This window comes from Marmota marmota, unplaced genomic scaffold (assembly GCF_001458135.2).
Source record: "Marmota marmota marmota unplaced genomic scaffold, marMar, whole genome shotgun sequence".
NCBI lineage: Eukaryota > Metazoa > Chordata > Mammalia > Rodentia > Sciuridae > Marmota > Marmota marmota.
The window spans coordinates 3,078,962-3,104,506 of record NW_025999946.1 but is presented as its reverse complement, the minus strand read 5'-3'; the positions used below and the strand labels follow the sequence as shown (position 1 = coordinate 3,104,506).

At 38.7% G+C, this 25,545-nt stretch overlaps 1 protein-coding gene across 3 annotated transcripts in view; it reads left to right on the top strand.

Annotated features, from left to right (window-relative positions):
- Nucleotides 1-25,545, top strand: part of Lrmda (leucine rich melanocyte differentiation associated) — a 621,294-nt gene that overhangs the window by 417,442 nt on the left and 178,307 nt on the right. For all 3 annotated transcript variants that reach the window (XM_048801877.1, XM_048801879.1, XM_048801880.1), the window contains one exon: nt 15,602-15,695. In XM_048801877.1, the coding sequence (XP_048657834.1) occupies nt 15,602-15,695 (94 nt within the window). The remainder of the gene's footprint in view (nt 1-15,601; nt 15,696-25,545) is intronic.

Below are 25,545 nucleotides of genomic sequence, written 5' to 3'. Positions count from 1 at the left end.
GTCTTGGGGTCTTTGATCAAAGAATGGCATTTCAGGCCAGGCCCTAATCCTTAGTGCCTTAAGATGTTTAAATGGGTTTAAAAAAAAAAGTTGATAACAGCTGGGATTTAAATTTGCCTTTGCCCAGCTTTTGTTTTGAAAGGGCTTCTATTATCCGTGGCTTCCCTTTTGGAGGCAAAGATGGATCATTGGGTAAACCGAAAAGGGAAAGAGGATATGGGAGGAAATGGGCGGAGACTCTGAATTAATCTTCTGGGGAAGAATGTTTGATCAGCGGGGAGGATGGAAACCTTGGATGCTGACAGCAGGCACCTTTCTGACAGGGTGTGATTGGCACCTTTGAAGCTTCAGTGGGAGCCAGTGTCCAGTGGGTGGGAGCTTCCTCTGTCTGTGGGTGGTGGTGTTAATAATGTGGCAACTGGAAGGATTAATTGCGGACAAGCAGCGGGATTATGAGGAGGGCTCCTGAGCTCTAAAGGAACAGTTCGAGGCAAGCCTCTGATCTGTCAGCCTTAGAGGAAATTAGTGGGAGCAGGCTTAGGGGGAAAAAAAGGCATTTAGGATATTAAAGCGAAATGTAAAGAGGATATTGAAATAGGGCGAAAGGGCAAGGAGCGCTGATCTCAAAAGGCAGCATCTCCTCTTCCTACCAGGAATCTGTGAGGTTCCTCCAGACTTCACAGACACCTTTTCACGGTCCAACTGAGTGATTTTTTTTTTTTTCAAGTCTTGCAACAAGTTAGGAGGGAAGGGTTAGGCTGGGCTCTCAGTGGTACCCAAGTTCACGTGAGAAACTTGCCTCCTTTGCACTGCCTGGTGGTTTTAGAATGTCCCGAGACTCAGGCTCCTGGTAGAATTTTAAACCAAGTCAGAGCATTACTGACACCCTATCTGCATTAGCTATCTATTGTATATTTTACTTCTTACCCTTCTGGTTCAAGTCGGGATGTTGCCAATAAATCCTGTGTTACCATTAAAGAGGCCATTCATCACACTTCCTAATGTGATTAATCAAGATACACCACAGTACCCTTAAAATGAGATCATTTTGATAAATCATGTATGACATGAAAAGACTTTATTCCTTTTAAGTGCAATTTAGACTGTAATTTTTTTCCTCATTTATGATTCATGGGAGAAACATGGATAAAATTCCCTTGCACAGTTACACCTTATCTACAGCAATAACTCAAAACTGCTTTTAGATGAAAATTCAGGGTCTTATTCACCAAAGCTGAATGCCAGCTCATTATTTTCTAGCGTTCGGTAGTCCAAAAATAATGTCCGCACATTAAGCGGCATTCTCCAAAAGTTGGAATTGGCCAGGAACCAGGCACATCAATTACACTCCATAATCCTTAATAAGGAAGCAATATCAGATGTCCTCTTGGAGGCTTTTTCTTTTTTTTTTTTTTTCTTTTCTTTTTTTTGAATCAGTGACGCTCAGCCTTCACCTCCCTGACTTAGCATGATTTAGAAACAAAAATTGGAGGAACATTAATGTATGAGAATTTCAGCTGCTTTTACCTGACTCTGCTCTTGTTGCACAAGCCTCAAAAGAGGTAGGTTCCCCCTCCCGCAGGGTCTGAACTTTCTTTCCCATTTCCCCTTTTCCTCGTTTCACCAAAGAAACTCCCATTTCGCTCCATCTGAGTTTCGTTTCTAAGCCGTCGTGTCTGTGATGCGGGTACAGCTGTCACAATAATTTGGGAAATGATATTCATAACCTCCAATAGAAAAATAATTTGAAAATGTGCCTTCTGGTGAGATCCATCAAGTTTAAGGTCACATTTTTGGTTAAAAGGCAGACACTGATGCTATTCATTAAACTGAAAAATGGCTTGTTTTCCACTAATATTGAAATAAACTCTGGATGAATGTTAAGTCATGCTGGCATGCACTTATATAGAAAGCAAAAGGAAAACACAGATATATTTAATTTGGACATGTAAAGTCAACCGAGTTTCAGGTCTTATTTGAGACAGAGGAATTGGGAAGAATGGCCAAAACAAATGTGAACAATTAGAAGTTCATTTGCCTTTTTTTTCAGAGACTGAGAGCATTTAAAGGAGGATTCTAAGAATTCTTAGACCCATTTGTGGTTTTTCAAACACTGGTACCTACGAACAAGGACTTGATCAGCATGTAATTTATTCCCCAGCCCCCTGTTCCTTGGGATTTATATGAAGAAGTAAATCAAAATCCAGTATTTGACTCTGTGTTTAAGTAACCCCATAACGCACATATCCTATCCCACATAACACAGCAAACATGAACAAAACCCAAGTTTATTTGGGTTGTCATATTATGCTGATGGTCTCTATACCTTGATCATATAGATAGAAACTGAAATCAAAGATTCCTTGCACATTATTCACATTTAAATGGGATTTCCCATGGCTTTATTTTTTCTCATATAATGAGTGAATGAAGAATATGAGGCCATTAGGGCTGCCCTCACCTTGTTTAGGTTTCCGATTCACATTTATGACTTTCTATTTTCACTGTGAAAGATCTGTAAATTGGAAAGGTATGCATGTATCTCATTAAAAAAAAAAAAAGTTCCCCAGCTCTAGCAACACTCAGCAAACCTCCAAAGAATGCAAGTTTGGAACATAAATATTTTAAGGCCCCATAAATTTGGCAGTGAATGCTTTTCTCTCCTTTAATACCATGTTTGTTTCATTCCAATCTACTGCCACAATTATATTTTCAAAACGGTTTTTAATACAATACACAATTATTTCATACAAGGTTGGGCTGGTCGCCTCATTAAGTCTGCTAAGATCAGACCTCTTGTGACCCCACAGATATTCTTATACTTATTCCTAATTAAAATGGCCTCCTAAATTGTCCTAAGTTCATCACTGCAAATAACAAGCTAAGCAGAAGAGGCACAGTTGGAGAGTTAGTGGGGATAGATGACCTGGTCCCCAAACCTCAAGCAGGGCCAGCTGTGGTGTGAACACAGTAGTGTTCTGCCACCTGTTGGCTCTGCTTACACATAACAAGGTATTGATGTCCCTCACAGCAGTGCAGTAACTCTCTCTGACCCCTGTCCCAGTTCATCACCCCCAAGAGAAAAGAAGAGGCCTCTGAGGATTCCAGGCCTCCCGACTTTCCCATCATTCATTGCCTTGGCCACATGTTTCTTCTGCTAATGTTAAAAATTTATGGCTGAGCACATTAAGGGCAGCGCTAGTCTTTCCCTTCTCCTGGATTATTTCAGTGTTTCCTGTCATAAGGAAATCCAAGAAGACATGTCCTCCGTGGATTGTGTGTGACAGTATCTGCTTATATCTCAGGAATCTGAGGCATGATGGATAAACTGTCAGTTTTGAAGGATGATGTTTTCTCCATATTTCCATTATGAACCAGGCTGTCATCTCCTAATAAATTTCTTGCATTGGTATCAATTTATTTTTACAAGCAGAGGGTCTGATGTATTTGGGAAAGGCAATGACAGCAGATCTGGCCCAGCTTGACAGAGCTGGCTTCACCTCATTTTGGAAAACTACTTTGGTTCCAAGGACAGAACTTGACCTGTAGCCCTTTAGAATAAAAAAAAAAAAAAAAAACGCTGTGAGAGGAAGAGAGACACATGAGGCAAGTTCCTTCTTTTAAGCCAAAATAAATCAAGCCTCTAGGACTACCATGACATAATATTATTTCTAAGACAGTCCTACAAATCCAGATGAGAAACGCCATATGTAGCTCTTTACTGAAGACACAATCACACAGTGAATCTGCATGAGTCCTGATTATGACAGGGTTACAGATATCACCACTTTTGCTCTCCAAAGGATCTTAGTGCTCTTGTGCTCAACAAGTGATAAGCGAAGTCCATACATGTCATAAACACTTAATTACAAAGTGTGTGCATGTCCGTGCTGTGGTTTTCTCTGAATGGTGGAAAGCTATACAGCTTGAGTCTACGTCCTGAAAAATTCAAAGTCTAATTGAAGAGATAAAGTGTTATACAAAATTAGACCAAAGTACAAAGAAAAATCATATGCACTGTTTAATGAGCACTAGTTAAGACCATTGTTTCTTATTTTATTTAACCTTGACCTTTATTGGGAAGAGAAGAAATAGAGCATCTCAGTAGTGAAGTCAGTGGCCACTGGCGGCACACTGCCTGAATTCGTGGCCCAATTGTGCCATGTACCAGTGACCCGAGAACCTAAGTGAGATCTGTCAGATTTCTTAAATTTACCAACCCTCTGTTTCCCCATCTATGAAACCAAATTGGGGACTATAACTCCTTTGTGGTGGTTTTGTGAGGATTGAATAAATTAGTACTTGGAAATTGGTTAATATAGTCCAAGATCCAAGGTAAACTCTCATTGAGGGTTAGCTAACTTCAGTCACCCTCCTCCTCCCAACTCCTATTATCATTACATTTTTACAGCCAAAAAAGGTGAGGCTTTAAGAATTGAAGTCTACAGCCCATCACACAGTCAGAGGGCCCCTGCTGCAAATCTTGGTCAGTAAGGCATCAGAGCAGAGAAGAGGGAGGACCAAGTTCAAGTTGTGGACAAGTCAAGGACAGAATTCTGGAAGCCTAAGGAGTTTTTCCTTACCATGCTCTCCATTCCTGGCCCTTTTCTCCATGGCTCCAAACATGTGTCACATGTTACTTGACAAGGGTCATATGTAGTGGTGTAAGCGTACTGGTAAATGTTTGTCATTCAGGGCCTGGGGACGGGGAGTATATGCATATATAATATTAGCACATAAATTTATTGTAATTTTTATTCTATAAAGAATATGTAGAATAGGATTGACAAAAGTCAAATATATAATACTGTATTATAACGTCTATACAACTATTTAATTCTAGAAGCTATTTAAATTTTTTTTATTCTAATTAGTTATACATGACAGTAGGATGCATTTTGACACATCACACATAAATGGAGTATAACTTCTTCTTCTGGTTGTACATGATGTAGTATTACACAGGTCATGTATCATATATGCACAAAGAGTAATAATGTCCAATTCATTTACTATCGTTCCTACCCCTATACCCTCATCTCTGCCTTCACTACCCTCTTTCTAATTCGGAGTACCTCTATTCCCACCCCCCTTATTGTAAATTAGCATCTGCAGATAAGAGAAAACACTTAGCTTTTGTTTCTTTGGAATTGGCTTATTTTGCTTAGCATGACATTCTCTAGTTTCATCCATTTACCAGCAAATGCCATAATTTAATTCTTCTTTAAGGCCGAGTAATATTCCATTGTGCATACATACCACAATTTCTTTATTCATTCATCAGTTGAAGGGCACCCAGGTTGGTTTTATAGTTTAGCTATTGTGAATTGAGCTGCTATAAACATTGATGTGGCTGCATCACTGTAGTATGCTTACAGCTACTACAGGGACTTTGGCCAAACTCTTCAATTTACATCTATAGTTACAGTATAATTGATGAACAAATGTAATTCTAACAGCAATTCAGGTTGATATTTTTTCTTTTATCTTAATGAGTACATCAGAGCTTCACTTATTTGTCAATACTACAAACAACTGCTTCAGTCAGTCAGCTAATAATAGTTTTTGAGTACTGGAAAAATATTTTCTCTGCTATTCACAATTAATGGCTATAGATATAACATCCTATTCAGCTAAGTCTGCATCATTAATATTTTTTTTCATTACTATTTTTAAACTTTCTTTTGTTTTGTGGTGTTGGAGATTACATCCAGGGCCTCATGCATGCTAGGTAAGCAATCTACCACTGAGCTACAACCTGAAGTCCTTCATTCATTTACTTATTTGTTTAATCTTGGACAAGTTCTCACTGAGTTGTGCAGGCTGCCTTGAACTTGTGGTCTTCCTGCATAGCTGGTATTACATACAGGCTTGCACTGGCCAGGCTTCTCCATTACTTTCTTAAGTATAGGAAATAAACAAACCAATAAATCAAGACCTAATTATTGTATAATTTTCTGCTGCAGATACTCCCACAGTGACTGATGTGAAGCTATCACAGTGGTATCATTGAAGTGTTGGAGAGAGAGAGAGTATATCATTTTATAGTATTTCCACCATATAGGTACCAAGACTCAAAGCATAAATAATTGTGAATTTTTGTAAAAGAACTAGTGATAAGTTTTTGTGTATGTTATTTTGCTTTTAACATAATTTATTCAATTCTGAGCATATACAGCTTAATTTTAAGTGGTGTCTGTGTTTAAAAACTGGCTTACAAAATTCCTGAAAAGTTAATCGTTGGATATTTTGAGCAATTACATGTTGATTCTAGCACATTCCAGTTATATGAACCCCCAAACCAAGGATATCAAAAGCACTTATGTCTACATTACATAGCTCATTATTTTATTTATTAATAAATAGGTGGACAGTTTTGTTATATACTAGAACACAAAACACATTGAGTCTTAACATGAATGGAATCATATCTCTCTACAAACATATTGCCTTCCTTTATATGGATACTAAATAAATCCATAAGGGTTTTCTTTGCTAGGTTTATTTGAGCATCATATTTATCGTAGAATGGTTGGAATTCAAGCTATGAAATCAAATTGTGTCATTCTGAATTCCAAATTTTTCACATACTTGGTGCTGTTGGATAAGTTATATAACCTCTTTCTAAATCTCAGTCATCTTATCTGTGAAATGGTAATTGTAACGGTACTTGCATTATAAGATCGTTGAGAGGGCTAAATGAAGCAGTGTATGTCAAATGCCTGCATGTTAATTAATGTTCAAGAAATGTGATGCACACATGCAGATTGCTTGGAGGTTATAATATATTACATTCTGATTATGTTCTATGTTTGAACATATTATCCAAACTAAATCCTCAGTGGAAATTAATTAGCAATATTGATTCGTGCTTAATCATACAACTTTGGATAAAGATGATTGTTTCTAGCTGGGCATGGTGGCGCACGCCTGTTAATCCTAGCAGCTAGAGAGGCTGAGGCTAGAGGATCCCAAGTTCAAAGCCAGACTCAGCAACTTAGCAAGGTCCTAAACAACTTAGCAAGATCCTGTTTCAGAATTAAAAACTGAAAAAAAAAAAAAAAATTAAGTGTGCATGTGGCTCAGTGGTTAGGCACTGCTGAGTTTAATCCCTGGTTTGTGTGTGCGTGTGTGTGTGTATGTGTGTATATTTCAATCTCCTACACACATGAGATTGTTTCTGAATGGAGTGTTCTGCCTTTATTTAAATTACCTATATAATGGGTAGATTTCTTCTTATTGACAGACTTTTCCCATTACTTTCAGAAGTTGCTTTGCTAGATGCTGTTAGGTATTCACTGTTAATTTAGGATTAGCCCCTAACATCTTGAAGTCTACAGTTCTGATGAGGGACCAGAGGAGCCCAGCTGACAGTATTGTGAGGCAGAGTGGAGTAATGCCAGGAGAGGGCGATTATGAGATCCTGGGGGCTCTGATGCAGAGAAGACGGGGCGCTGGGGAAGCACCTTGGGCTCCAGGGTCAGGCTGACTTGGTCTCTATTCACAGAGTTTTAGAACTGAACATCTCTTATACGTTAGAAAATCGTTAGCACTTAGCACATATTCAGGAGATACTAACTCCAGTCTCCTACTTTGTTTCCTTTCTTTCCTGTTTCCTTTTCTTTTCTCCTTGACTCCTAATGTTCCTCTCTCCTTCCAACTCTCCTTAGCTTCTGATGAGAGAGACTGGAGAGGTCCTTGAGGGAAATTGTGTTGTTTCCTATCAGCCCTGTTATACAAGTACAATTTTAATTTTTAATATTTTAAATTGTAAGAAGCAGGGACATACTACATGTTAAAAAAGTTAAAAAAAAAAAACAACTTAATCTAACATTCCTATCAAACATCTTTTTATCTTTGTTTAACTTCAGTGGATTGCAAATTTTATATGATTAAAAATCACAATAATGTGATTTTAATATTTACCGTGTTCACTTAAAATTATGTAAGAAACACTTTTGCACATTTTTTTCTTGCCTTCATAGTTATAGTTTTATTTGTTTACCTAAGAAAATTTGATAATTACTGTAATGTCCAATATGTAGATTCTTTTCATTTTTTTCCGTTATATAAGTATCTGCTAAGTACCTTTTGGAAGCCGCTGCATTGTACGTAGTTCTTTTACTTCTCTCACAGCACAAGATTGAGTAATAGCCCACTGAATGCCCAAACCACAGTCTTTCTTTCCTTTTTCCTTTCCTGTTTCTTTTCCTTCCTCCCCCTCTTTCTTCCTGTCTCCTGGCCTTACATAAATATTTGTGAACTACTAACTCTGAGCTGGTTGCCCATTTGGGCACTGGAAGAGTTGGGTCCCCTATAGTTCAGACAAAAACAAATGAAAAACTTCAGGCTGTTGCCTTCAAAAGGCTTTCTTATGCCAGACAGGCCTTTGGCACAACCTGCTGCATCTCTGACTTCTGACTTCTCTTCCTCTTCACCGTCCTCAACCAGCTTAACCCATGGAGTCCCAAGTTTTCAATTCTATGTAAGAGGATGGATTAAACATTCAGCTTGGACTAGGCTCTTCTTTCTGCCCTCCTGGGCCTCTTGGTTATGAATTTACCCTCATTTCTACTTTGCCTCTTTCCTCCTCCCAATTTCTTGGCTTCTGTCCCTGGACAAGATGTCTGTTCCTGCTTCCAAGTCTGTCTGTCATTCCCAGCCCAGTCTATCTGCCATTGGCACTTTCCATCTTGCTTCACACTCAAGGCCTGGAGCCTTCATCTGTGAGCTGGGCAGGAAGCCTCAGCCCTCAGGCTGGCTCTTAGCTTCCCTCACCCAATCCTGCAGGCGATGGCAAGTCTTTATCCTCCTATTCTGAAAAGTTGGCTCATTGCTTTAGTTGAATTAGAGTAATGAGTATATCATTTTATCTTTGACTTTAAAATGTTTTATTCCTTCCATCATCATGCATTGACTTCCCCTCTCTCTTTCTGGTAGTAGTTGGGTGTGAGTGTTAATAGTAGAGTTTATTTCAGAAAGTTCACGTAGTTAATTTAGAAAACTCTCCACTAGAATGGATGAGAAACAAGTAAGAGCATGACTACTGTGACAGGTGTTCAGGTGTCATAACCAGGGGCAGGGGCAATGTTCTGTGTGAATTCAGAGGATGAGATTCATTCAGAAGATGAGGTTGGTGACTCTTCATAACAATTATTGATCCTGGTGTGATTTTTTTTTTGATGCATCAAGAATGCAACCAAGGTCCTTCTTTTATTTTTCATGATATTTTCAGCATGAGGTCTGGCATATAGTAGGTGGTTACTAAACACTTGATAAATAATGAGTGATGTTTTTCCTTATGAGAGAAAAATAAATGTTTTTAGAAGAGTCAGCTTTATACCATGGTTTCAGGGAATGAATTGTGATGAAAAGTGAAGATTGCTTTTACTTGAAAGAGGCTGACAAATTTCCCAGACCCGGGATCACTTTATGCGGCGTATGATTTAAGGGTGAGTGAGCGTGCCAAAGCGCTCCACTTGAGCTGAGTGATGGGGAATGAGTTGTGGAGCTGTGGTCTTAGATGGTATTTTGTGAAAAATAGTGGGAGATTTATGGCTATTAAACAACTTTGTAGCTGCCCCCTTCTTGTTTTGAAGCCTGCCAAATCTCTCCTCCCATGGTCTATATCATGTTCCTTCAGCACATCCATGATGTCCACACAACATCCTCTGGACTGCAGTTTTCATTGTGTGCACCCGTTTTGAAGGGCTGGGAAGGGCTTGGAATTGCATGCATTTATCTGAAGACATTTGTTTTCTGTAATCGCCGGTGACATGCTCACTTTGCAAGTCTCTCTTGGAGCATCCTGTGTTTTCACAGAATCCTTCCCAGTGAGGTTGCCAAAAGTTCTCCCGTCCTTCCTGCATTATGGAAATTGCAGAGTGCAGTCTATTAGGGACTATTACTATTATTGATGTGAGACTAAAGAAAGTATTAGTAACTCTTCAATTCAGTGTATATCTTCCACTGTGAACAGGAGAAGAATGAAAATGCTGTCAATACGCCTTGGCAGATCTTCAGCAGGAGGGCTTGTGAGGCAGGAGGGCTACTTCAAGCCTGGGCACCGAGGGGACACACATTTATCATCCTCAGCTTTGTTCCATCTTACATGTCACAATCAGCAGCTCAAGGAAAAGCATAAATAGGGTATTTCATCTAAAAAATCCAACCAGAGATGGCTTTCAGTCTATGTTACACAACTACTAGACAATGGTTGGAGGAAATATGCTGTCAGTATGGGTTCGTGTTTCCATAGGAATGCATGCATCCGAGGAGAAATGGAGTTATTGTGTTTTCAAATTTCATATTTCAAGGAATTTTGAAAACTAGGGAAGATTAAAAATTATGAGCACAGAAGTATAAGCTAAAGCAATGGCACGTTGTGAAGAAAACTTAAGATGAGAAAAACTTGCTGTAGAAGAAGATCTAGGTGAAGGTCATCTAGGTAATGGTATCTGGTACCTGGGGAAGTAGTAATGTCATCTTAATACAAAGAGACACTTCTCTACATGCTGTTAAATTAAATGAGAAACTTAATAGAGTTTTTTTTTTAAATGAACACACATAGCTACCATATCAAATTTGTAGTTTCTAACATTTTCATGTCATTGTTTCAAGAATATTCTTTAAATGAATAAAACCAGAAACCATCATATATAGAAATGAAACTCCTCCACATCCCATTAGCCCCAGTCCTGTTACCCTGCCCAGTCATTTACATGAATTTAGTGTCTGTTTTATAATTTTTGGATGTTTCCATACATGTACAAAATCAAAGAACTTCATATTTACATAAATAATATTATACTGAATTTATCATTTGGAAACTTAAAATTATGTAAGATGTACTTGATAAATAACGACTGATGCTTTTTTTAAAAATTTTTTATTGTTGGTTGTTCAAAACATTACAAATTTCTTGATATAGCATATTTCACACTTTGATTCAAGTGGGTTATGAACTCCCATTTTTACCCCATATACAGATTGCAGAATTACATCAGTTACACATCCATTGATTTACATATTGCCATACTAGTGTCTGTTGTGTTCTGCTGCCTTTCCTATCCTCTACTATCCCCCCTCCCCTCGCTCCCCTCCCCTCCCCTCTTCTCTCTCTACCCCCTCTACTGTCATTCATTTCTCCCCCTTGTATTATTTTTCCCTTTCCCCTCACTTCCTCTTGTATGTACTTTTGTATAACCCTGAGGGTCTCCTTCCATTTCCATGCAATTTCCCTTCTCTCTCCCTTTCCCTCCCACCTCTCATCCCTGTTTAATGTTAATCTTCTTCTCATGCTCTTCGTCCCTACTCTGTTCTTAGTTACTCTCCTTATATCAAAGAAGACATTTGGCATTTGTTTTTTAGGGATTGGCTAGCTTCACTTAGCATAATCTGCTCTAATGCCATCCATTTCCCTGTAAATTCTATGATTTTGTCATTTTTTAATGCAGAGTAATACTCCATTGTGTATAAATGCCACATTTTTTTTATCCATTCGTCTATTGAAGGGCATCTAGGTTGGTTCCACAGTCTTGCTATTGTGAATTGTGCTGCTATGAACATCGATGTAGCAGTGTCCCTGTAGCATGCTCTTTTTAGGTCTTTAGGGAATAGACCGAGAAGGGGAATAGCTGGGTCAAATGGTGGCTCCATTCCCAGCTTTCCAAGAAATCTCCATACTGCTTTCCAAATTGGCTGCACCAATTTGCAGTCCCACCAGCAATGTACAAGTGTACCCTTTTCCCCACATCCTCGCCAGCACTTGTTGTTGTTTGACTTCATAATGGCTGCCAATCTTACTGGAGTGAGATGGTATCTTAGGGTGGTTTTGATTTGCATTTCTCTGACTGCTAGAGATGGTGAGCATTTTTTCATGTACTTGTTGATTGATTGTATGTCCTCCTCTGAGAAGTGTCTGTTCAGGTCCTTGGCCCATTTGTTGATTGGGTTGTTTGTTCTCTTATTGTCTAATTTTTTGAGTTCTTTGTATACTCTGGATATTAGGGCTCTATCTGAAGTGTGAGGAGTAAAGATTTGTTCCCAGGGTGTAGGCTCCCGACTGATGCTTTTTTTACTCTTTATAAATTTTGCATTTTTACTCTTTATAAATTTTAGACCTCTTCAAAATGAGATGATATATTTCAATATAGATATATCAAGTTATTGCTCTTAAATGGTAAATATTATTCTGCCATATGAATATACAACATTTTATCTATCCTTTTTCCTTATTGACATTTAAGTTATTTCCACTTTTTTTCCCTGTTACCAATGATGCTTCAGTAAACATAGTAAACTTGCAGACCTGTGTGAAATTCTCCAAGTGGAATCAGTGCACCAATTTTCAGTTTTATTAGATGCAGCTAAACTACCCTCCAAAGTAGTGAACCAGGGTACATTCCTACTGGCAAGGGATGAGAGGGACAGTTTCATTTTCTTTCATTCTCACTAGCACTTGTTGTTATGGGACTTAAAACTTGGCCAATAGGATCAGTGGAAAAACTGTACCCTGTTTTAATTCTCATTGCCTTTAGTGCTGGCAAATTTGAGCAAATTCTATGTTTATTATCTGTTCAGGTTTTCTCTTCTTTGAAATCCCTGACATTTCCTTTCTCCATTTTTTTTTCCTATTTTTATTGGCTTAGGGACATTCTTTATGTATCCTGGATACTAGTATTTTATTGTAAATGTGGCAAATATCTTCTAACAGGAGATAAAAGTAAAATGTAAAAATACAAATCCCTGCCAATAGGCAGTTAGGAAAATTGGCAAGGATTCAAAGATTTGAGAACCTTTATAGTCCTGAAGATTCAGAGCTGCCCCAATTTTCTTATTCTCATTTTAGGCATCTCTTCTTAGTCCAGGTAAAATAAAACATCATGTCCATTTTTTTACTTATGCTTTTATTATCTCAAACTCAATATACTGTGGGTATACTGCTTCGGTTGCAAAGTCAACTCTTTATGCTTTGGCAGACAGTGTGCAAATTTAAGACGCGTTCTTGTCCACTTCTTTCATATGATAATTTTGCCTTTTTGAATCATGCTTCTAAGCATAAGATTCAGAAAACTAGTGTGAACATCACTATTGAAATGAGTGAATAGGATTCCTTTTGATAAAAGCCAGGTCAAAGAGTTGGTGGTTGGAACTGATTTGTAGTTGTTTTTCTAAACATTGAGTCATGAAAGTTCCACCAGAAAGCATCGCTTGCAGAATTATTCTTTTCCTGAATTCTTTTCCATGACTTGAGCTTATAAATGGACACTAAGCCGAAGAAGAATTAAGTGCTGGGCATAGAATGATGACCACACAACCCAAGCCACACCATTTCTGACCTGTTGACAGTTGGAAATAAAACTAAATAGCTCTTTTTTTTTTCTCTTGGTCACAGAATTCTAATGTTTTGCACAGTCCAAGGTATTTATTTAGAGGTAGGATTTCCTCCACTAATTTTGGGAAAAGCTGTCATCAAGTTGTCAACAGCCCACATAGAGATTAAAAGTACTAAAGAATACCATAATAGAGCAACTTAAAACTTATTTTGGATTTTAGGATTTTTTTTTCCTTTCAATAATGAGGTAGAACATGGACAAAAAGTTAGAGCCTGTTATAGAGGAAGTATGTATATCTAGGTAAGGATGGTCTCCATTCCAGGACCCCGTCTATCCTGCCCTAAGCATTAAATAAGTACCGTAGTATTTAGAGCACTGTCATTATATTTCATTAATCATGTTGCAATTACAGAAGATCTGGAATCCCAAAGAGACAAGTGGTGATTATAGTATTTTAACTTTAATTTTAATCCCACTTCTGACCCTTTCACATTCTTGCAACACCCTAAATGTCTAGTGATGTAGTATATAACAAATCTTATGCACTTTTTAAAACATTATTGTTGGTAACTGAGCTTTTGCCTTTCTGGATCCAACACCCTTGGATCAAGCTTTAAACACCATATATTTGCCTTATATTTGTCTTTGAGCTGGTGTGAAGAAATGTTGCCTAAAGCTGTTCCTACCCAGGGACATAGCTTCTGGTTTCACTCCATTCAGAACTCTTTCTATAAGTCTCTACCGAAAGCTGCTTAATCAAACATCTCAAATGTCAGAAATGAAGTTTAAAGGATTTTTCTAGCAAGTAGGTATAATCTCCTACTTAGTTTTGATTCCCATAATGTAGGTAATCTCTTTGGAGAAAAGACCTGCTTCTAGCAGGGCAAATATATCCCATAGAATGCATTTCCTATTCCGGAAAGAAAAATAGAGCATTAACGAAATTTACATTTTCATGGAGCTTGGAAAGGTTGTAAGCTTAGGATTTTGATCCTAGCAGATGTTCTTTTTTGGATATTAAGAAAAAAAAAGTTGCATTTGATTTAGAAATCTCAGTTAAGAGTTGCAATGGTTGTTGGTTGTTATAGGCAGCTATATTCTGAAGATGACACACTGGTCATCTGAAGTGTATGACAGCTAACCCAACAGCTAACTGTCTTCATACTTTAACCCACAAGGATGTGGAGTTCAGAAGGGAGAGAGTTAATAGTCAGGACTATACTATATCAGTTCTATGGTCAAGGAGCTATTATATACAATACAAAGCATCATCCAAGATGCACTTCAGGTCATTTTCTTTTAGGCTTTAGAATAACAATATTTTGTTGATAACTATTATATAAGTTGAACATCCCTAACCCCCAAATTCAAAATCAAACACATTCCCAAATCCAAAACTTTTTTTTAGTACTGACATGACATCACAAGTGGAAAATTCCACACCTGACCTCCGGTGATAAGTTGCAGTCAAAATGTAGGCATATTTAAAATGTTGTATAAAATTATCTTCAATGTGTGCATAGGGTATATAGGAAACATAAATGAATTTTGTATTCCGACTTGGATCTCATTGCCAACATATCTCATTGTATATATACAAATATTCAAAAATATTTAAAAAAATCAGAAATCCAAAATATTCTAGTCCAAAGCATTTTGGATAGGTTATGCTGAACCTGTATCCCAAACCCAGGTCTCAGATGGATTTCTCAGTGCTGTCATTAAACTTAGCCAGAAGCCAAGTTGCACAGCCTGTAACAATTTATGTCCTTCCCTATGGTGATTTCATGCTGCAGAGTTTTATGTCTTCCACTTCCTCTGCCTCCATGCCACGGGGCCATGTATACCAGCCCTGCTTTTCCTCGTCCACCCTGGGGGCAAACTTAGCCTCTGCACTGGTTTCCATAGAAATCTGCTCACCGACTGCACTTGCTTTGTGGGAATTACTGGGAGAAGACCTGTGATAAAAAGATCTAAGTCTATACTATTTCCTGCTTTCAGCCTCTCCTTTTCCTCTTCTTCCTCCTTTAAGTTCATCCCAACAAAGAAACCAGCCTCTTGTCATGGTGTCATTTCACAGTGCTGAGGCCCTCCAAGCTTTGTACCCTACCCTATACTTACAGAATTTTATGTCAACAAAGACCACTCTTGCTTCCTAAGAAGAGTCTCTGTGGATAAATTCAGATCCCAAGGGACATGTTTGGTTAACAAGGGGATTTTGCATTGGATGTTGCTTCATATTGACATTTATTTTTATCATGCAGGCTTCCAGTGGGGACCTTGCTGCCTCTGCCTCTCCTGAGATGCACCACTACACACCCCTGCCTTCTGCTTCCAGAGAACTCACCAGTCACAGAGGTGGGACCTCAATTTTTTATTGCTTTCAGAGGTTGTGGGGAGGGACACTTGGCCTTGAGGTGCTCTGGGCTCTTGGCACTTCAGGAGGAACACAGTGCTTTTCAAGTCCTTGATGGGAAAACCATACCTGTCAAACTGAATGATTTTAAACCATATTTACCAAAATTTAGTAGCAGTCTACTAGGGAGACATATAAATATCCACAGTATAATTTTGTGATTTTTTTTTACTTCACATAAAGAGATTATAGTATTTAAAAATTACCGAGGAGATCATTACTTCCAGCACTAGCGAAAGAGGGAAATTCATTAATATTTGTAAAAAGAAAAAAAAAATCATTGTTTGCTAATTCAATAGTTGAAATCTATAATTTCAAAGTAGATAAATTCTCTGTTATAGCCCAAAGAAATTTAAATTTTTAAATTTACCTGGTAAAAATAATGGAGAGAATCCAGGCTGGGGTTGTAGCCAGTGGTAAAGTGCTTGCCTGGCATGGGTGAGGCACTGGGTTCGATTCTCAGCACCACATATAAATAAATAAATAAATATATCCATCGACACCTAAAAAATATATATATTTAAAAAATAGTGGTGAGAATCTGTGTGTAGTTTTTACTGAATTCTCTAATGCCCAAAACATTAATTTGGTGTACCCAGTTCTTCCAAAGCCATAATTCATATTGCCATCGGTAGAGTCTTAGGTTTCAAAAGCAGACAGAATACTGACTTGGAATAAAGTTTGCAAATGCCTTATCCCTAAACTGGCAGTTTGGGCCAAAGACTGTGTCATTGCCTAAGCTGGGAACGGTAAGGGTAAGACGAGACCATGCAATGTAACTCAATTACTTCATTTTATCCTGGTAATGATTAGAGCTGTGTTTCCTAATAATGAATCTGTCTCCTGAGGGTAAGTAAGAAGAAGCTTTGATTGAGAGCAGCACAGACTTTAAATGTTGTTTCCTCAGGCAGGAAATTCCCTCCTACAGAATGGGACACTGAATAAGGACTGTCCCAACTTTGTCATCCTAGCATGGGTGGATAGGAGAATAGGCTGTGGGGATGCTTAGAAAGTGGTGGATCTAGCCCTAGAGATGTCTCACGGGCCCTCTGCACTGTGACGTTAATATTTCATTGAAAAACTACCAGAAAGATGAAGAGAGTAATGTAGGATTCCAGGCGTAGCCTGTTTGGGGTCTGAGCATTGGTAAAACTTCTCTATATTTACATATACTTTGGTTCAATTACAGTTCAGTTGTGATTCGCTTTATTATGTGACAGTTTTGTGCAAATCACTTTTGCTCAAAGTCAAGTGTGAGAAGCAGCTCCTAATGTGCTGCATTCTGAGGAGCATTGTTTTTCTTTCTCACTGAATGTCCTTAGGAAAGTCTTTTATTCCTGTACAGACTGCTATGCGGGAATTCCTCTAAGCAAATAATATTATGGAGAATGAGTAATAAATTAACTCTCAAATTAGCATTTTATCCTCTTAAGTTTATTCACTACTTTCTTGTAGGTGGTTAAAGGTAATTTTACTCCATCACCTATAGAGGAACTTGTATAGGAACTTTCATGGGAACTGAAGTCTGAGACCTCAAGCCCCCTTGCAAAAGTGTATCTGGCATGAAACTGAGATTTCACAATGAAACATGTGATCAGATGAATGATAATCATTAGGAATAGGACAAGCATCATCTGTCATTTTATTAGTAATATGAGAAATCTGAGCCTCAAAGAAACAGAATAGAAGACCATAGTTTTGAAGGTATTTTGAGTAAAACTCATATAATGAAAAAATACCTCTTGAAGTAATTAGAATGTGATTTGATGCTCTCAGATGACATCAGAGCCCAATATCAATGGGAAAAAATGTAAAAATATTATTTAAAGGAAGTCAACAGCAGACATCTCTGTGGTACTGAGGAATATCTCTCTATATTTAACACACCGGTTGCCTCGTGAAGAGAGCACCAAAGAAACTCACTGAGTCTGGTTGATGGTTGGACTCATCTCTCTAGTACATTTCATCTTAGCATGAATCAAACACCAACAAATGAGGAAAGCCAGTACTTTTTTTTTTTTTTGGCAATCACAGTGAAAAACTACTTAATGCCAGGTTGTTTTTTATATTTAAGGAAACTATTTTAAATTACTGACTATACAAATTAGCCAACTATTTGGTTGCCATTCATTCCTACCTTGTTGACATCCTACAAACACTTAGGCAGAGAAGGTCTTTCACAGTGCGGAGGCTAATTGCATCAATCCCCCAAGTTAAGTCCTCCTTGATGTCTGAAACTAGATCTATAAAATCCCAACTGGAACTTCGATTTGAAAATAATTTTTGATTCACCTAGTTCCCAATCTCTTTTCCTTCCGCACCAACAACTACAAAACTGTAGTTCATGTGCAAATTGCTATTTTTCTATACACATCGCATTTTCCCTTGTCCTTTGATGTAACTTCCAATGTCGAATATGATAGGCCCAAGATTCATGTCCTAAGGACTGTAGATTCAAATGCAAAAGAAGACCAGGCCCAGAATAATGATCAGCAAGCAGGAGGCTCAGTTTTTTCCATTTGTATCTTACAGACACTCCATATATCATAGGCACAGTCATGTGCAGCACTTTCTGGTTCCTACATGAAACTTTTCCTGATCTGAGCTTTATTGGTTTTTCTCCTTCTTGAGATTACTTATAATATTTGTTTCTACCTCCTTGAAGCAATTGTTCGCATTCTGCTTTGTAGGAAGGGTTCGGGTTTGTATGTCTTAAACTCCTCATAGGTGAAAGCCCCTGAGAAGCAGTACTAACTCTAACTTTTCTTCCCATCATTGTTGAGGTGTCAGTTTAGATGTCACAGCTCCAAGGAAGACTCTTCTGATCCTACATTATACATTAACATTCTAACAGTCTTTCTTATCCAGGGACAGTTTTCCTAGATAAACTATAAGCTTTTAAGAGTAATGGAGAAAATTCTGTTTGCTCACAGCTGTATCTGCATTGCATGACATAGGGTCTGCTATTTACTCAGAGCTCAATATATATATTTTTTTTTTCTATGGTTGGGATAAGGGCTCTCCAAAGAAGGATATGTTAAAGGCCTAGTCCTTAATCCATGCCATGGGACCTGGTGGAATCTTTAAAAGGTAAGGTCTACTGGGAGGTCTTCAAGTCATTGAGAACATTCCCTTGAAGGGGTATTGGAACCCCAGCCTCTCCTCTTCCTCTGTTTCACTTCTGGTCATGAGGTTGGAACTTTCTCTGCCATGTGCTCCCACCATGACATGTTGTCTCATCACAGTCCCCAAAGCAGTAAGTCAACTCAACTATGGGCTAAAATAAACCTTTTCTCTTTATAACTTGTTTTTCTCTGGTACTTATTATGGTAGCAGAAAGTGGGTTAACACAATATTTATTCAGTAAAAAAATATAGTTATAGAAACCCAGCAGAAGAGTCTGACTCTTAGATACCTCTGTGAGGCAACTTGATTGCATGTGAAAAAGGAGCTCCATCTTCTTTAAGGGTGGGCACAATAAATGGAAGGGCCAGCCTCTTATACTTCAGTTGACAACTCTGTTGCTTTCAGAAACTCAAATTTCCAAGGAAGGGAGTCATGCTACTGATTCATTTCCAGAGAACAGATAGCCTCAAGGCATAATTTCCAAGTAGATGATTATTATAATGTTGGAGTTTTTTTTTTTTTTAACTTTGGTGTTTTTGTGGTATCAAATAGGATAAAGCAATGGATGCTTTCAAAGAAGGGGCTGGACTCTCATAAAACTGTAGCTGATGGTGCATACATGGATTTAGAATGGTTTACCTGAAATCTCTCTGGGAATGCTGTTCCAGGCTTGAGCATCTCCTTTGGAGGTTGGAAGATTTGGGGTTGTGTCAGAGATCTCTGTTGTAAACCTAGTGGCAATTTATATATCATATTCTCAGTGGATGTCATGTTATAAAGAATATTGACATATTTGTTGGAGAAATGTCTTTTTCACATAAATATGTTATGTAGACAGGAGATAGCCCTAGCATGCCAGACACTGCCACTCTGTTTAACTGTTGCAAGTAGAATTCACATTTATGGATCTTTATTTAGAGATTAGATCATATCATTCTTAAGATACCCTTAAAAATAGGAAGGGCAAATACTATGTTTCCATTGAATAGAAGAATACACCAAGAACTACTGGGCATCATCAGAGCCACTCAGCAATAGAGACAAGGGGCTAAAATAAATTCAAATCTGTGTCCTTGATTCCTAGGTCACTCCTAACATTCATCACACAGGATATATGAATCAAGACAGGTGGGGATAACTGTGGCATTGTGCTGGAGTAAGGGGAAAAAAAAAAACTACTTGGAGAGGCAAAACTTGGAAATGTCTATTGCTGGGGGTGAATTTCTAAAGACTGTACTAAGGCTGCCCAGAGGTGGGGCATCCTCACCAGTATCCAAGTCAGTGATTCTCAAGAGCTTGCTAGAAAGTTTCACAGGCACTCAGGAAGCACCTGGGAATCTCCCACTGACTTTCTCCATCTGAAGCATCTGTGCCAGGGGTTTACTCTCCAGGGGTCACTTGGAAATGGCTTTACACATAGCAACTGTCCACACATTGCTCTGCCCACTCCTTCTATCCAGATTTCTAAATCCTTCCCCAGGGCCTCTTTTTGGAGAACTCTAACTGGGGAATCCTTGTAGTTTCTAGTTCCTCCTCTGGGCTTTGGAAAGACCTTAGAGAAGAATGGTGGTGACGTTCTAACAAACAACCTGCTAGTACACCTACCATAACCCCACCTCACCAAAAGTTACCACACTGAAGATCCCATGTCAGTTTTTCTGCATACACATTTTGAAAATTGATTCCAAGCCTCGTGAATATCCCTGGATTTCTTTTTTTGATGCTTATATGGTCTTAAAGATGTGCCATGATTCGTTTGCCATATTAAGTGTTGGACTTTATATGTACAAAAGAAAGCAAACACAAAATGAAGAGGAAATCTGTTGTGAAAACCTTCTTGGAGATGATAACTATCCTACTCTGATCAGCATTGGCAATCTTGCCCTTATTTTTATTGACATAGTTGTTGGATGTTCATCTTCTCCAACCAGCAGCTTGGTCTATTTGTGTTTGAAATTGATTGCTGGAACTGCGACAGAATAATTTACACAGCATCTTATCATAATTAGTTATCATTTGCAGTTTCCTTAATGCAAGTTGCATTTTATGCTTAGCAATTGATTTTTCTGTATATCTCCATGAAGCAGCTCAACGTGTGCCATCCAAAAAGGAAAAAAAAAAAAAAAAAAAGAAAAAGAAAAACTGTGGGCGTTTTTCATTTTTATCTTTTAAAAACATTTTAGGCTGAGATATCATAAAATACATTTTTATAGAAACCAGGAATACAGTGTTTCCGCTTCAACTGATTAAATCAGTCCAACTGAAATGAATAAGAGGAAAATTAAATGGATGCTTTGGAGACGTGGCATGTGAACAAAGATGTTTGGGATGGGGTGATGTTGGCCAGGAAAGCATCATGCCAACAGGCCAGAGTATTTCCAGGAGGGTTCAAAAGGGGGCTGCTTGAGGACTAAACTGTTCACCACATTTTGTGTGGGGCTTCTGGGGTTTGAAGGCAATCTGTCTGTATCAGCCAAAGCTGCTTATTTTTTTCTATTGCTACCATCTTTCCATGTCAACCCACAGGGAATGTGAAAGCTAAGTACCTTGATCATTATAAACAGAATCTACACAGGCCAGTAGTAAAGCCTTAATAAAAATAGATGCACGTATTCAAGCTAGCTTAATAACTCAGCTCCAAGGAGTCTTTCTGCCTACTGCCTATTGTTTCTTGTTGACCATCTAAAAACAGAATAATAAACAATCTGATGGTTCTGGTGACTTTGCCAGGTAGATCTCACCTAAGATCAGACTTTAAGGTAACCTGCTTACATATTGCCTCTGCCATTGGAATATTTCAGTTTGTCTTTCAAGCCACTAAACATCAGATGAATTTCAAAACACTGGCAATGACATTGAGCATGTGTGAGGACTTGAGTTCAATCCTTAGCCAAAAAAAAAAAAAAAGGCACTGATTTTTTGAAGTTTCATAAAATTACGATTGAACCACGATCCAACTTTCCCCCATGGAAAAGAAACTGAAAATTGATAAATAACAACAAAACAGGGAAGAGGAAAAGCAGACCTCTCTGCCACAAGGACACCTTCGGGATGGGGTAGAGACTTGTCCTGTCAGATAGAATCCTGGCTTTGACTGGGCTGCTCCTTCAGAATTGCCACAGCTTTGCCCTGGCTGCACAGGGGAAGGGTGTTTTGGTTTCCTATGCAGAACTATTATTAGCACTTTCTAATTATGTAAAATGATTTCCTCTGATGACATGTTCAATGGAACCCATTACTTCAGTTTTCTTTCCTTCATAATGCTTTTATGGGCTTATAATCTTGGTGGAATTCTCAGATGCTGAGAGATGCTAGTTTCCTTTATTTAATCGAGGTGACTAGTGATTTGACAGGAGTGGTTGACAGGTTTATTTTATCTGCGTGGCAGTGGGAAGTCTATTTGCAGTGTGTGTGCTCTGTTCCCAAGTAAAAGGACTTTACTAAGTGCTGAATAAATTGTGCTTTCCTTTGATTCTAGAGTTTGCTGAAATGGTTTAAAAACTCTAGTCTGGGTCATCAAATTCATCTCCTTGCTATTTTGCAGGGTCAATAGCTTCACTGTGCACGGAGCTGGGCTGGGTGGATTGGAATGGAGGGCAATGTAGATTAAAACTTCCGCATGTATATAGATAGATGTGCATGTGTGCACTCGCTGCCTGGGAGGGCGGCAGTGATGGAAGAGCAAGCCAAGTGGAATCTGAAGATGGATGAATCTGCTAGACTATTACCAAGACTGGCATGGACTTCAGCCAGGAACTTTAAGCAACCTCCTTTAAGCATCTGAAATCCATAGGGGTCCATTTCCTATCCTTTTTCTCCAAGGATGATTTTTCATTTGCAGTCTCTGGGACTTTTTTTTTTTTTCTATTCTTTGGGCAGAACTGTGATATGTTCATAGATACAGGAGGGGCTACCCATTTTGTTCTTTTGTCCCAGAAGCCAAGCAAGGAGAGAGAAAAGGGATTCCAGTTCTCCCCAGCTCCCTAACAGTAGCAAACTATAGTACTATAAAATGAGAACTCAGAAAGATAACCTTTCCCTCAAAAGACCATCCTGTAGAAAATGGAGGTAAAATTGTGCTCCGTCTTAAAAAAAAAAAAAAGGCCTAGAATTTACAGGGTGAAGGACTCTAAATGTGCCAGTTTTTTTTTTAAGGTCATTCATGGGGATTTGGTGAAATATGACTCCTGATATTATGTGGATTCCTATGAGTACAGTCGTTTCGGGGTTATCCCTTCATGTCTTTGTTTAGTGTCTACTGTACATGCCATGTACGATAGGATTTATAGGGAATTTAAGAAATGGTATCATCCCTGTCGCCCAGTAATATATGATTTCATTGAAAAGACCCCAAACTGGAACTAATGCCAATTAAACAAGATATTATATAATTAAGAGTTATATTTCTTGTTAAAAAACGTAAGTGCTGTAAATGTTTAGGAAAGATGGGGATCTTTGAAGGTGGAAAGAACCAGGATTGGTTGTTTAGAAGATGTTAGTGTTGATCTTTGAAGAACATACAGGGCAAGAGTAGCTAGAGGGCAAAAGAAGGGGGTTCGCCAAAACAGAAATGGAGAAGAAGCATCCCAGAAGGAAGGCTAAACATAACTGGTGAGAAAGGATCACAGTTTTGAAAAAGTCATCAATAAAGTTCCTTATGCAAGGTGCTTTCATACTGTGGCAGGCCCCGAACAGGCGAGGGGCCTATATATAATTTAAAATTTTGCTATAGGATTATTAATCTGCAGACAGTACATAGGAAAAATTGGACAGATGAAAAACCTGAACTCCAACAGTCTACCACAGGATAGTACTGAAGGAAGTTTGTTCTAATTCTAACTTAGATTTCTTCACAACCAGGCTATGTATCTATAGACTGTGATACCTCCAATGAGCAGTTTTCTAGGAATGGTGACTTAAGAAACAACTCGGTAACTGATGGGGTAGATAGTGGGGGCCAGAATATTGCAAGTGGAGCTGGAGTTGGGGCCACATAAAGGGGCCTCTGTGAAATTGTCACGTGAGGTTGCTGATGGTTTTGCTCCCTGGGGCTCAGGCAATAGAGAAAATGCACAGTGAGTACTGTTTCATCCTACATTATTGAAAGTCTCTCTGATGTTGGCTTTTGAAATCAGAAAGTAGAACCCAGGATCAGTGAGGATAATGTTGACAAAATCCAGGCTTCAGCTCCTAGAGTGGCTTCCTGGCTGGGGCACAGAGAAAAAGGGAAGGTGTCTGAGAAATCTTCTGTAGCAAATGCAATAGACCAAATGACTGATTATATTTTGGGGTAGAGAGAAAAGGAACCAGAAAGTTGCACAGAAGCCAGCAGGGTGTGTGGGTGGCTGTGGTCTCTGTGCCGTTCCCCCTCTGGTGGCTGCTCCCCCATTGCAGGATTCTCCCTGGCCTCTCATGCGTAAACTGTGATCTGGCCTGTTAAATTGAAGAGCAGTAGAGTTAATTCAGTGAAGTTTGTGGCCACCGGAAGAAACATATAATAAGCAGACAAAGCAGCCACAAAAATTTGTTCTCATTCTGGTCTTTGGCTTCAAGATGAGCTTCATTCTTCTTAAAAACTAGTAAGCGCCCAGGGTGTTTTATTCCTCAGTCTTGAGCTTCTGGAAGGAAAGCTACTGGAAGCTGATGCTTTGGATCTAGATTGTTCTGCCCAGAGACAGCTCTACCCAATAGAAACTTCCCAGCCCTAGTTCTTGCAGTGCATGTTGTTTCCTGTCTCTTGGAAAAAACTTTACCCCCTGCCCCAGGTTTTTCCTCATGTAGTGATTTTACAACCTTTTTTTGGAACAAATAAACAAACATCTGGAATCATGTGGTACATTTAATTAAAAAGTTTGCATTTGGCCAGAAATGGTAAAATCATGAAAAATGGCCTGTCGGTGAGCTCAAGAAGGCCAAACGATGACGTTGTTGGCTGCAAATGGATTGAAATCCAGGGAGGTGAACACCTGCTCTGTGCAGCCTGCTGTCCTCCAGCTCCCCCCTCTTGGCCATTAATATTTACTGCCCTGTTTTTTTGTTTAATCCATTCTAATGAAATTTTTTGGTTGGGGCTGGTAGAGGGAGAGTGCTGTTGCCTTTCCAATAACCTTGGATTTGTTGGGATGTGTGTATTTTATAAAGGGTGTGGTATTGGGATTTTTGGACTTTTCATTTCCCTTACTCAGAATTCCATATGCTTCAGGTCACGGCAGGGGCCTGTTTCTGCTTCTTCCATCAATCAGGCAACCGTGCTTTTCATGGGAGTTGGTAACATGTGGAAGCATGATCCAAGAGATGCTGGAGATGCAAGAGAAGTTGGAGGCTCTGCCTTCAAGAATCCTACAGTCAAATTGGAGACAAGGGCCTACACAAAGAAGGCAGAGGCCAGGCTAAATGTAGGAGCATCCTCATGGGCCACTGCAACCAGTTTAGTTGAAAGACCTTCATGGGCTTTATTTGCAATTCTAGAATTGGTCAACACTTCATCTAGTGAAATAGAATAAGTGCTCCAGGGAGCTGAGCAGAAGAGTTTGGTTGTAAAGACAGAGAGGACTGAAGAAGGCAGAATAAAAGACTGAAAGTAACTAATCATTTCATAGTTATTTTCCTTGTAAGGTGGGGACAGAAAATAGTTATTTTAGGTTACCTTTTTTTTTTTTTTTTTTT